This window comes from Lytechinus variegatus, chromosome 13 (genome assembly GCF_018143015.1).
Source record: "Lytechinus variegatus isolate NC3 chromosome 13, Lvar_3.0, whole genome shotgun sequence".
Lineage (NCBI taxonomy): Eukaryota > Metazoa > Echinodermata > Echinoidea > Temnopleuroida > Toxopneustidae > Lytechinus > Lytechinus variegatus.
This window is the reverse complement of record NC_054752.1, coordinates 18,503,525-18,518,146: the sequence shown is the minus strand read 5'-3', so window position 1 is coordinate 18,518,146 and position 14,622 is coordinate 18,503,525. Positions and strand designations below refer to the sequence as shown.

Sequence of the window (14,622 nt, the reverse complement as noted above, 5' to 3'; positions counted from 1 at the left end):
AGGTGTGCGTGCGTCTTTACCTTTATATTCTACGGCGAACCCGCTCAGCGTGCCATTGTCCATTTTTCTTTCCTACGGGTCAGCATGGTCAGTGCTGCTGCTCTTGTCATTCAAGACGCCAGCGTGCCCTTTTGCAGCGAAAACGGAAGCGTGCGCTTTTATCTTTTCTTTTGACACCCCGGTCGGCTCTCCGATAAGATGTTTCTGTATGAGCGCCCTCTATGTCCACGATATCGGCGTCTTAGGCAAACTATTAAACGAGCGATCTCTAGTCACTGATCTGAATATCGTTGTGTCCTTGTATCGGTGTGCGTAGTCCGGTAGGGTATATATTTTCGAAAGTTACGCTTTCACATTTTTTTGATAATTTTTCCTTTCGGGTTTCAGTATATGACAAAATTCAATTAGATTAAGGTTCATTTCTTTAATAGAACAATTAAGCTTTAGCCCTTTAGCACGAGCATGTTGTTTTATTTTGAAGAACATACCGTTAAGATATTGAATTGATGATAATGACGTAATGATTATTAAAGTTATTTTCTAAGTCTTCGCCTTATCTTATTCACTCGCCTTCCTCCTCTTATGTTTCCCCCTTCTTTTTTCTCCTCTCTCTTTCTTTCTTTCCCTTTTTTTGCTCCGCCAATGGGGGGGGGCCTATGTAAATGTGAATCCAACCAAGAATTGGGTCTATACAACATAATGTCTAAAGGTCAGGGGCGGATACGTGACAGGGGGGGGGGGAGAGTTACGCTTTCAAGGGGAGGGGGCACTCTTCTGTTTTGGCTGCATTTTGCATTACAAATTTTAATTGTGCTTCTCATAATGGGGGAGGGGGCAAATGGCGGCTCCCCCCCCCCTGAATCCCCCAGTGATAGAAGGGTACCGGAAATTTGAGGATACTGATTCATTCATGGCATACAATTTTCGAAATAGACGACCACAATTTCGTAAATATCCAGTCCACGCGCATGCGTACTCTCATTCCGAAGACGCAAGTCATTAATATTGGAAAAAATAATTTCAACCCCCCCCCCCTCCCCCACCTGATCACGGCCTCTGCGAGAACACAACTCTGCTTTCTCATGAATATTGATTTCGATGCAGAGGCAGAAATCGGGATGCGCACGCATTTGGTCAAACTAAAAAAGAAAAAGATTAATATTATTCGATGACAGTCGTTTTTAACACAATCGGACATTGACGTTGAGGGACATGGAATCGCTCATCTGGAGAACCCCTCTCAAATTTCCGAGTTTTTTCCGCTCTTTCAACTGCATTTCCTCCATTTTTTTTACCTTCCTCTTATTCCATCCCAATATTATTTTCTTATTTCTCTCTGCTTCCCTTTCTTTTCTCTCCCTTTGACTTCTTAGTTTTCTTTTTCCTCTTTTCACAATCCCTTTTGGTTCCGCTTTTTTAAAACATGGAGATAAAGAAAATTAAAAGACAAGATGCTTTCCTGGGAAATGGTTGCCCGTCAAAAATTTGAAACTATTTAAAACAGTTTCTAATAATTCTTTGTAAATCTTTGATCTTTCTATGCCTAATAGCGTCAAGCTGTTCCAGTCATGTATATTTTATAATTCTATTTCCTTTTTTATGGGGGGGGGGGGGCTCTCGACACTTGTTTTAGATGCGAGTAATAATTAATATTCAAAGTCGACGTGATTTCTACGAATGGCTTGGGCCTACGAAACGAAAATATGTGGAATCTTATTTTCCCACCTAAAACATCATGAATTGACTCTCTAATTCGAAAGATAGTAACGATTTCTGACACGTGCGTGTTTTTTTATTAAGCTACCGTGGCTTTATGAATGCACCCGATAGATGCGAACCACAGTTCAGAACAGTGACCCGAACTCTCGATCCAATATGAACATGCAGTCAGTCGGCAAGCCCTGAAAAAGTAGCTTCTTTTATCCAAGTGATATTCATGACTATAGGGTTTTTGCATTATTAATGAGCTTGGTGCGAACCAAAACACCTCTTTTTATTCTGCCATTGCTGCTCTAAATATTAACAAAATTTCATGTTTTTGGTATCTTTGTAAAGAAGAAGTATCATTCTTTTAGGTCATGTGTTTGGAATTTTTAAGAAATGTTGTAATATAGGGAAAACTTTTGATATAAAACATGAAACAAAATGAATTTTTTTCATGCAACAAATGTTGTTGATTTCACACTTGATTTTTGTTTGAGCACAAATGATTTTTAGATCATATTAAAGCTGAAGATCTACGCTTAAATATGATATAATTTGTACAAAAAGATGTATCTTAGATGGGTCAGCAGCCAGCTTTTCATAGGCCACGTACATTTAGCATCTCAAAAACAAGAATACTGCACTCTGATTGGTCACAGAGACCACACACCCACGCAAATTCCAATGTTCCCCACACTGGGCCTCTGCAAGGTCACACTCACCATGTGGTAATCTCTTCAAATAACCCGCGCCTGTTGTTGTGAAAACATTATTCAGCCAATCAGAACTCTGGATTTTATGTTACTCAGAAATTTTAGAAATCTCGTCTTGCATCTTGATGGAAAAAGCTGGCTGCTGACCCATCTAAAAGATGCCACATATCAAGAGTGACATTGTAAGAAAGTATAGAGTTTGAGCTTTCTGATGATATAAATAATGTTGGTACCTAAAACACAAAATGTTGCACAATTTGCAAGTGAAAACAGAGGAAGAAAATTCTGTTTGATGCATCTTTTCTGGTAACGAATTCACTTATTTATCAAAATATTGTATTCAAAAGAAATAACTAATATGAAAGAGTAACATTTACTCTTCCCAATGGTACAAAAATAATCAATTTTACTCCAGGAGAAAGTGGTTAAATTCTTTGAGAAAGAAAGTCTCACAATTCACGAGATTTTGCAGGGACATGAATTCAGCCACGAGAGGACTTGGATAAATCTTGCCCATTTGCTCATTAACACAGGGGCTTGCCGACTGACTGCATGATGAAGGCACACATTTGTTTTGGTCGTAGAGGGAGCTATTTAGAATAGATTATTCGGCCTTTCGACAGAAATTAAGACTTGCAGGAAAGACGAACAAAAGAACGGTGGCATTAAAGGGCCTTTGATGGAGGCCGTTCCTTTGAAGACAAGGGAACGTTGGGCGGGAAAGCCGAAGCGAAAACCCGGATGCGGGAAGAACGATGAAGAACAGCGCATGGAATTTTGACAAGCTCCCTAAATTGGTCTACTTCTGAGAAATACTCACATTCATTTGGCCAGATGGCCACAAGCCATTTAGTCTATTACCAATTGTTTTAAACTGACATAGGCAAATTGGGGTAGTGTAATTCACAATTTTGTGATAAATCGTGTAATTCATATTTTTACTTTGTCAAATAAACTTCAAGTTCATTTAACTAACCCTTATAGAATAAATTGCGTCAAATCAAGTTGACGTGAGACGAAATAGGTATAGCCAAACTGAAATAAGTCAAAGTGCAGTAGGAATAGACCATATCTGAAGATGCACAAGCAGGCGTTGGGCCATCGGTAATGCACCACATTTTCCATGAAGTGGTCAGGTTATTTTTAAAGCACATTTTTTTTATTTGTCTTATGCCAACATCTTCTTAGATCATGCCATTGATGGTTATGGATTTGCTTGGTGATATGCCTGGCCTCCCGGGACTCTTCCTTTCAGCTGTGGTCAGTGCTTCCATCAGGTAATTTACATCAATGCACATAGTATCTAATATCCCCGGGATCTCAATAATAGTGAATGTATATGCCTAATTTCATATGAGATCCACGATCGAAGTCCTTCTTATTTCCTTTGCTTATAGTGTTAATGGCAATAAAATTAACATTGCTCGGTCACAAAATAACGCCGTACGAACGATTTAGCCCTTTCCGCAAGATCTTCCTAAGAAGGCCGTATATACGAAACTAGTATTTGCAGACCGTCCGTAGACCTTCGTAAGAGTGTAGCTTGATCGGTCCGTGGTCTTCTCCAGGATTTATTTCCTTTTTGTAGCGTCGTGCGAAACTCTCTTGATGTAAGGCGTCCGTATGTGAACATCGTAAAGAGAACCATACAATATTTTGTATGGTCGAGAGACAATTCTAGAGCCATTAAATTTCTTGCAATAATGGAAAGGACTCGTCATGAAGGTTGTTTTTAGAGGGCTCTTACGGCGTTCGTGAGAACGCATTACGAATGAAGATTCGGACGGCTCTCTCACGAATGACCCTTTGGGTTTGCAAGACTTACATAAGGGACTGAAAATGCGTCGGTACACAATTTGTGCAACTTTTAAGTAAATCGTCTTGCGAATGATTTGAGCGTGCCGTTAGTTTTACATACGACGATCGTGCAACTGAAAAGGTAAGATTGTCATTTGGCAAAAGAATAATTCGAGATGTTTTGACGAAAAAAATGAGAATTCTAGAGGCATTAAATGTATCATTTCGTTTCTCAAGACGGTCATAAGTTGTTCTAAAAGATGGCGTAAGAATTTATACCCCAATCTCTAACTATACAATCTCTACGAATAGTGAAATTATAGTCGTACGAAGGCATCGTTTGTACGGATCTTTGTGACCGTAAAGTAAGCAAGACAGACACAACAAAAGTGCAAATTTGTATCATACAGGTATAATGTCCACATATGTGAATCCCGGGATTTTATCCGTATCAATGCTGTAACCAGGGGCAGATCCAGCTTTCGCCAATAGGGGGGCCGAAAAATATTTTGATCAACATTTTTCTCGATTGGCCGCTACAATCTGGCTTTTTTGGGGGTTGGTTTTTCAGGGGGTAGTCCTAACTAAACACTGAAGTTTTAAGTATATGTTAGTTTTTATTGCTATAAACAATATAAGGTATCTCATGTGGTCTTAATACATAATGCGAGCGCGAGCTAAAAATCTTTTATATTTTATGTCCTAAGAACTGAACATTCAGGGCAGTTTTTATAATCATGAACAAAGATAAGTATCCAACTAAACAATGCGAGCGCGAGCCGAAATTTTATCATATAGTAACGTGAAAAGTGACTCAATTAGGACTGTTTATAGTGATTAATGAAGAGGATACAAGTATCACCAATTAAATAATGAGAGTGCGAAGCGCGAGTTCAAAATTTCTGATATTCCGACCTGAAAAAATGAACAGTCTAAGCGCGTTTTTATTTAAATAAACAAGCTGTGTGTCTCAAACAATTAAATGCGAGCGCGAAGCATGAGCTTAATTTTTTGATATACTGACATGATAAAGGAGCATTTTGACAAATTTTGGTAAGAATTTCTAAAAAGCATAGGTTTCTCACAAATCAAACAATGCGAGCGCGCAGCGCGAGCTGAACATTTTGATACACATTAACAATTTGTGTAAATCAAACAAAATAATGAAAGCTTGATGTGCGAGCTAAGAAATTTTGTCCAAATTGAGAACTGGATATATTGTATATTGTATATATATTGGTTATATATTAGTGTCATTTAACCCTCTTGAATGGGATTAATTACACAGGCAATGCGAGCGCGAAGCGCGAGCGAAATTTTTTATATAAAGTCTATTTTCCAATTCTTCCCCTCACCTTTTTTTGGTTTCCTTTCGGGGTCGGGCCGGTCGTTACGAGGCTGTAAATTACACATCATGGGTAAAATACCTCTTTCTTACTTTTCTTTATTTTTTTTCGTAGTTTCTATCAAGGTAGAGAGTACACCTTTTTCTGCAGGTTGTCACAAAACAGGGGGGCGGGGCCGGCTCGGCCCCCTCCTGGATCCGCGCCTGGTAACCACTTAAAATTAATGTATGATTACTTCCCCCACGGTATTCATTCACAATTTTCATCTTAATTCCACTAATGTGTATGGCAATTATGAATAAGACAAGGACGAGCTACCTAAAGTACACTATGAAATATGAGTGCAAGAAAGGTGCAGAGCGAGTATTCGATCAATATTCGAGCACCTTTCACTCGCCACCGCGCCTGCGCAGGCCCGCAGGGGCTGTTGGGGTGCAAGTTTCAACATTATAGTCCAGGTTCCTGTCAAACTTCATTTTATCAAAATGCTCGCAAAGTTGAACCTGTTCGGCAATGAAAAAATACTTTTTTATTGTTTATATGTGTAAGAGCCTGTGTCTTGTACACGTGTACTGACAATAAAGCTATATTTCTTTTAATTTCGAAATTGCTCCTAAGTCATATAAAGTTTATATGGTCTGGGAAAAGTAGAGGAATAGAAGAAAAATAAGAAAAAATACATACATTAAAGTAAATCAAACAGAAGTTTACATGGATGTTAACAAATCAAACCTTTTTTTTTAACTGTAAATGAGATTTTACACATAAAGAAAAACAAAAAAGATGGTAAGCCTGACTAAAATTCGACTCGTTCATTTTTTTTTCTTTTGGCAGCACATTGTCTTCTGGTGTGAACTCATTGGCAGCTATATCCGGCGAGGATGGCGTGAAGGTCTTCTGGCCTAACATCAGCGAGAAGAACTACGCCAGGGTTATCAAATTACTCGGTACTTAAACACAGGAGTAGTTTTGATGTTCCCTTACGCTCTTTTTATGTAGTTTTTTTCAACTATCATCATCACCATCACCATTATTATTTTTATCATTATCATTATTGTATCATTATCATTATTTTTATCATTACCACAATCATTATAATTATCAATATTATAATAATTAACATTCATATTATTATTATCATTATAGTATTATTGTTGTAATCATAAGTATTTCCATTTAGAATACACACGTTTGAAGTGATTAGTTGTAGATGTAGTTCAATTGTTCTTTTTATAAGAGATATAATTTCCTGCTCCTAAATCTATTCCAAATAATGTGCTACTTTAAAAAACTTTCATCTTAAGTTACATGTATGTTCTTATGTCTTATGTTGCAGCTGTACTGTACGGTGTTGTGAGTATCGGATTTGCCTTCATTGCTAGTAAATTAGGACAAGGTGTATTAGAGGTAAGGAAAAAAAAACAATGATATAAAATACAAACTGTGATGTCATACAGGAAAAACAGTGTGAAGCACAAACGAATAAGCAGCTTTTAATTGCACCACCTACAATCCTTAACTACTCAAAACTGAGTACTGTAGTCTCGTAATATATATATATATATATATATATATATATATATATATATATATATATATATTTATATATGTATATGTATATGTGAAAAATTGTACATGTACAACAGCTTTGGCAACTTTCTTTCACAAAATATATATATTCATATTGTTTGATTTTTTAAACAAGTGCACACCTTGTTACCATATAGCATTTCCATTTAATATAGAAAGCAGGATAAAAGAGCATTGTTGATTAAATGCCTTGCTCACGGGCATAGGTGCCGCGGCCGGGGATGGAACCCCAGACTTTCCATGTATAACCATGCGCCTTAGACCAATTGGCCACGGCACCTGCACAAGCTATGCCCACTTGAATGATAGCACATTATTTGAATTCATTAATCCTTAAATTCATACCTCAATAATCATGACATTAAAAAATGCCTTCTTAATCAAAACTTTTAGTTTCCATTTGGAAATAAAGATCTATGCTCATTTACTCACTCTATTATTGATGAGTATCTTTAAAAAGTATATTTGAGACTAGCTTTTTATAACATGCATGCATACACTTAAATTTATTTTCGCTGGCTCAGTGAAAACCCTTGGAATTATAGCAAAAACCTATTTAAATACAAACGAAATATATTTACCATTATTTTTTATAATAGAACAAATAGTTTATAACATGTACTCTTAATATAATTCAATATTATTTCGTCTTTTTCTTTTCTTCTTGTAGCTGTGTCTTTCGCTCATCGGTATCACATCTGGTTCAATAATTGGAGTATTCTTACTGGGTATTTACATGCACCGGAGCAACGCCAAGGTGAAAACTGATTTTTTTTTGGGGGGGGGTATCTCATTTGGTTCAAAACACCAATAGATATGATATATATTCCATTTTATCGATCAAGTACATTAAAAGCAAAATAAGTGGAAGGATTGAAGTATTGGAGTGTCATAAAAATGCAATCTCTGACAATAATTATAATCAAGTTTCCACGAACAAGAAGTTTAACCCCAGCAATGGATCAATTCTTTACTTTAGAAATACGATAAATTTTGACCCCCCCCCAAAAAAAAAAGAGTCTACACTAACGGGTGTCTGCGTAAAAATCTGATTACTTTTTCAAGACAAATGACCGAGTAAGCATGCATTAAATTGTTTAATTGTCGCAGGTTATCGGAACGCATTTAACATACTAAAATATTGAGTTTTTGTAAAGAAATATTTTTAAGCTAATTAAGAATATGGGAAGGCCTATAGTACTGAATTTGATAAGGTGTTTGATGTCTGATTTCAGCGCCAAACTGCACAACCCATTCATAAGTTTCAGATTTTCTCCTGTGATTTAAGCTGATCCGCATTAGGCGGCTAATTCGAGGATAGGTTTATGAAAAGGGTATTATACCCTTTTAATAAACCTATCCTCCAATTAGCCGCCTAAGAGTAATGCGGATAATTCAATAAAAATTGCGTTCACAAACTCCGAAAATAAGCCGCATTATTTTTACGAGCGCCCGTCCTGAAAAAGGCGGATAATCGTCATGACAACTGGACACGCCCCCTCCGATGCGGTTGTGTTGGAAAAGGGTGACCTTGTGACCGCACCATGGCAATTATCCGCATTATTTGGAAATGCGTTCATAAACTCCAAATCTTGTCCCGATGCTGCTATTATGCGGATAATAGCAGCATCAAAATAATGCGGATAACTCTGGTCCTCCTCCAATTTTACGATCAAATTATGCTGCTATTAGCCGCATAATTGGGTTTATGAAAGGGGTATAATTCAGGAGTAGGACGGCATGTCGCATGGACTTGAAAGCCAAGTGCCATATACCACCATTACATTTAGACCAGCAGTTCTCAACCTTTTTTTTTACTCGAGGACCACCTTGACTTTCAGATTTTTTTTAGGCCAACTACCAAAAATTTTCAGATAACGTCCATTTTAATGAAAGATCGCGAAATTTGAACACAAATCTCTGAAGCACATTCGATATAACAGTTTGAGAACAAATCTGCATTCGCAAAATTAATGTCCGGTAAATGGACGACACTAATGTGCATGCACGCGAGGTTCACATCAAAGTTAGATTGAAACAATCATGCATGATACCTATAACCGTGCATTAGTTTTGTTTGACACCCGTAGACCAATCGAACATAACATGTTCGGACAGGTCTGTGAAGTATACTATAGTTTTTTCCCCTATTTTATTCTCCCTCTGGAGCTTTTCGCTGGCACTCGGATGAGAAGCGCTGCTTTAGACCACTTTTGCGTGTTATATAAATTACAAGAATTACGGCTCATTCCTAACAGCTTCCTGGATTGAGTAATATTGAAAATCCACCCATCATGGTTTGCGTGTTTTGTCTCTTGTAGGGTGCACTCACGGGTCTCGTGACTAGCGTGCTTTTCGTCGGTTGGATAAAAGTCGGTGCCATACTTTATCCGTCATCTAGAGGAAAGAATTTCCTCTCCGTAGAAGGCTGTCCGGTCCCAAATAATACCGAGTCAATGGTTACCGGCGAACCGGTTACCATGATTACAACACAGATTACAGACGTGTTTTCACTGCAAGAGGATAAACCAGAATCAAGGTAAGCCCGACGCCCACCCATCATTTAGCAAGATTGTGGTTCACTCAACCCAGGTGAGGTGTCGTAGTACAGTGTAGGAGAAGCAGTAGTAGCAGGGCAAGCAGGAGTAGTATATTTAGTGGTTGTAGTAGTAGTAGTAGTAGGAGTAGTGGGAGTAGTAGAAGTATAATTAGTGGTTGTAGTAGTAGTAGAATGAGTAATAGTAGTAGTAGTAGTAGTAGAAGTAGTAATAGTAGTGGAAGTAGTAGTAGTAGTAGTAGCAATAGTAGCAGAATGAGTAGTAGTAGTAGTAGTAGTAATAGTAGTAGTAGAACATGGTAGAATGAGTAGTAATAGTAGTAGTAGTAGTAGTAGTTGTAGTAGAATGAGTAGTAATAGTAGTAGTAGTAGTAGTAGTAGTAGAAGAAGAAGTAGTAGTGGTAGTAGTAGTAGTAGTAGTAGTAGTAGTAGTAGAATGTGTAGTAGTATTAGTATTTGTAGAATGAGTAGTAGTAGTAGTAGTAGTGGTAGTATAGTAGAATGAGTAGTAGTAGTAATAGTAGTAGTAGTAGTTGTAGTAGCAGAGGTAGTTTGCCCACGCATTTAAAAGTAAAAGTAAACTGTAAAAAAATCTAATTTCGTCGAAGTTGAAATCCATAAAAATGTTAACACATGTTTTTAAATTGAACATATCGCGTTCTTACTTTTCATTCGAAGTGTGAATTGGCTATTAGGGGCATCGGGTGGGTGTTTCATCAAGCTGTTCGTTTGTTACGAATGACTTTGCGGACGACTGGTGACCCTTTCTTTTACTATAAGATACCATCCCTGTGTTACAGTAGCTGACTAAACAACCAAGAAAATTAATCCTGTGAAAGTCGCGCGTAAAGTTGTGTGTAACTTTTGCAACACCTCATTAAGGCCACCGCACCTTACGACTGTCCGTGATCCGATTTTGGAACAAATCGCATTTTGCTCATTTTCTGAAAATGTGAATGGAACATATCATTTTATTTGAAGTTAAAATCAATTGAAAGAATAACCATTTTGAAAGATCGCAAGCCTTTATTTTTGGAGTATAGGCCAAATTTGTTTCAAATCGAAGCCAATCGTACGGCTGCTATGACGTCATTACGACTAGATATTAAATTCTCTTTTATTCTTATGAGGAAAGGAGCATAGTCACAGATTTGAACGTAGGAATTCGTACGATTATTTAGAACATCAAACAGTAAGATATTTCAAGTGTCAATATTACCATCAAATTGTACTCAATTTTATTCTAAAATCGCGTCTCAAACCAAACCCAATGTGTGCGGTCGCCTTGTATATTGTTCAATTTTTTTTTAAATCATACAGGCCCGGCATGGCTGATTTGTACGCTATATCGTTTCTGTACTATTCCATCATTGGCCTAATCGTCTGCACTGTTGTAGGAGGTATAGCAAGCAAGATCACAGGTACCATTTTCTTTATTTTTCAGCTAGTTTAAATAGGGAGTGAACTGTGTGTGATCTCTCATTGACTGTGTGTGTGTGTTTGAGTTTTGTCAGACGTGTATCAAAACAAAACAAAATAAATAAAAACAGTCAGTAATGATTATTTACGTCTGGACCGACCTTTAAGGTCATCATCCGACAGACGTGACCAGGGTTCGAACCTCAGTCTGCATCAATTTGTAACTTTCCCCACAGCCTGGATTACAGGCGCACGCCACAACGCCAGTTGTGTGTTATAAATACACAGTCTTAGAATATACGTTTTCAGATATCTACTAATTCTACAGAGAATAAATTGACCTAAAATTGTGTAGAGAAACAAAAATGTTTTGAGAGGAAAATATCTGTTTTTATAATATCTCCTAAACGGATTTCATTTTAATATAATGTTTTGGGCTCCAACACAGGTTGAGTTATAAAGACTAATGTACGTTTTTGATGGGGGTTGGGCACGTACTATAGGGCTACCCCAACAACACCTGGGGAGCGTTTCATGAAAGAACTTGTCAGAAGTTTTATCCGACAGTTACTATAGCAACAGTGCCTCTCAGCCAATCAGAATCAAGGAAAGATGTCAGATCTGACAACTTGTCAGACAAAAATGTTCATGAAACACCCCCCAGGTGACACCCATTTCCAGCAAATTAGCAATCGAAAACGATTGCGTGTATTTCCAAATTCATTTTTTGAATTTAAAATTACTCCCCAAATGGCCGAGTACAAGCTAGAGTGAAAAAAGTTCTCCCTCCCCCTCCCATTTCATAATTCTCCCTACATTTTTCTAGCCCCCTCCCCATCCTGTTCTCTATCTCTCCTTGATCCACAGGTTTCACTGACCCAAATACCATCGACCCGAGACTAAAGAACAACTTGACAGACGCCCTCTTTTGGTGGTTCCCAGAATCAATGAAAACTAGGATGCGATGTGGAATGGAGAAAGTCATTTATGATGTAAGGAAAGTTTATCTTTAATTCATTCTATTTTTGTCCATGCATAAGACAATATTTTGTTTTTACCGAATGCGTTGCTCAAAGGCAAAAGTGCCTGGTCTGAAATCAAACTTCGGATATTAAGAACCATGGCAAAGTCACATAAGAAAACGTAAAAGAAAAATACTAAAAGTTGGTACAAATGATGCCTGAATCACTGCCATATGTTTATAAAAGAGCCATTAAGATAACGTTTCGTAGATTTATTTGCAACCATGTGGGGGTGTTTCATATTCAAGTGTGACTAAAGAATCGAAATTAACTTTCAGTTGAATTGGGAATATCACATATTGGTCAGTTAATACGCACATGATACATGTTCGCATTGAAACATTTCAAAAGTAAAACACGTCCTAGCTTTCTAAGAAGGCAAAATAATTAATAAATATCTATACAGGCCCCATTTTAATCTTGACATAATTTCATATAATTATACAGTGCGTATCAAAAAAAGTTTACACTTTGAAAAAGTCAAGGGAATCAAAAAATACACAACACGTTGGTAATTTTTTCACATATAATCTTGGGTTTGGGTCTCATCTATCTAATGAAAGTAAAAGTTTTGTCAGAATGTTACACTTGAGTGAGCACTGTTCATTTTTGTAAAGCTCGCAGAAATCTGTTTGCGCAGAAATGCTCGTTTTCATGCTGTGTCAAGGGGAAAGGACGAAATCAAACTGACACTACGAAAAATTTATCATACATTTTCCTTGCACTTTTAGGCAATTGGAATAAAACGGATACATTCAAGCATTTTGTGACAATTTTGCCACCCAAATTGAAATTTCAACACTCAATAAGCACAACCTTTACCCTATTTGTGCCAGCTGGATCTGAGGACATAACTGAATCTGAACAAAAGTTTATATCAGATATCTCCAGCATTTTTTACTAAGTTTTTGTCATTGAAAGTTGGTTTACATTTCATTTTTCATTTAACATTTGTTTCTCCACACTTTTCCCAAGCTTAGCAATGATTAACAAAATGGAAATCAAGCTTAAGCCATTCCATGAAAATCACAGCTCAGTGTAAAGCAATATCGTCACGATGGCCTCGGTGTGTGGGGGAGTCAGTGGGGTGGGGCAAAATGCACTCTTCGAAGTGTTTTGGGCAAGAAAACAAGTCAAACAATGTAGAAGATATCTTCAAATCAATTTTACTAGCTAAATTCCATGTGTTCTTCATGATTAAGGGCTACTTTTATTCGCATAACTATTTTAAATTTCTGCGCAAATCATTTTTCACTAACTTTTCAAAAGTAAGTGGTGCTCACTCAAGCTATATATCGTCATTTGCTTTAATGGACCTGTACCAATGTTAAAATGTGGAACAATCTTCAGGATATTACAAATGTATAATTTTACAGGATTTTTTCAAAGTGTAAACTTTTTTTTGATACGCACTGTACAAACGTTTTGTACAAAGTCAATCGTCGTGTTCAATAATATTACGAGACTTTTTATAGGCCTGTGCACAAAACATAGTGCAGAGCTCTGCGCGCATGAATTACCCTTGTGTGCCGTACATAAACTGTTTTTGTTTTATCATAACTGCCAATAATATTTGTGGTTGTTTTTTATTCCACTTTCGAAGGACGAAGATGACACTGACGAAGTCAAGGATAGTGCTGACTTCAGCGGCACAAATGGGAAAATGAAAGAAATAAACGCCGATGAGAACAAAATGGGGTTCGTGCCAGATGACCACAAACACTCCGGTACACCAGTGTAAAGCATTAGTTTTCATTGAAAACTAATATGAATTATTCGTTACCAGCTGATGTCATTAAATGCAACTGTAAATTGCTTTTTTGTACAGTCATCTTACTTTCTATGGACATACATCGTGGCGTAAATATCGGCTGGCAAAAAAGAGAGAAAATGAAGAGAGGAAAATAAGAAAGTGGGAAAGAAGAAATTATTGTTCATTAGAATGTTATATTATAATTATGTTATGTTACCGTATATTAAGAAACATAAGAAACAATTGTTCATAACTTTATGAAACACAATTTGCCTATGTCTTCATTGTTCCTGATGCTCGCATTTTTTACTAGATATAATAGATCAAATATTTTTTCGAGACACTATAGTTTTCATATATATTTGAGAGACCCGACGTTATCAAATCAAGTCAATATACACCAAATATAATTCCTCGCACTTCAAGTTATCATTGCTTGATGTAGTGACATAGGCTTCTTTTTCATGACTTCTTACAATGATTGCCCCATTCTAAGGTCTTCATATAAAACATTTCCTCTCATGGTAACGTTCGCATTAGTGGATTGGTGAGACATGTCTGCTCTTCATGAATTCCTAAAATCAGTCCTTAAAATGTCACTTTTTTTATCTGAATATAAATATTTTCCAGCTTAATTAGTGAAACGCGTATCGCCTTCGTGAATTCCTACAAACAAGCCTTAAAATGCACCTCTTCAGGTCTGAATTTCCTAAAGTTTCAG

At 37.0% G+C, this 14,622-nt stretch overlaps 1 protein-coding gene across 1 annotated transcript in view; it reads left to right on the top strand.

Annotated features, from left to right (window-relative positions):
* Positions 1–14,622, top strand: part of LOC121426836 (sodium-coupled monocarboxylate transporter 1-like) — a 46,277-nt gene extending 31,655 nt beyond the window's left edge. The window contains exons 8-15 of the mRNA XM_041623230.1: positions 3,606–3,694; positions 6,395–6,507; positions 6,897–6,967; positions 7,821–7,907; positions 9,472–9,689; positions 11,028–11,128; positions 11,994–12,118; positions 13,752–14,622. Of these exons, the coding sequence (XP_041479164.1) occupies positions 3,606–3,694; positions 6,395–6,507; positions 6,897–6,967; positions 7,821–7,907; positions 9,472–9,689; positions 11,028–11,128; positions 11,994–12,118; positions 13,752–13,889 (942 nt within the window). The 3' untranslated portion in view covers positions 13,890–14,622. The remainder of the gene's footprint in view (positions 1–3,605; positions 3,695–6,394; positions 6,508–6,896; positions 6,968–7,820; positions 7,908–9,471; positions 9,690–11,027; positions 11,129–11,993; positions 12,119–13,751) is intronic.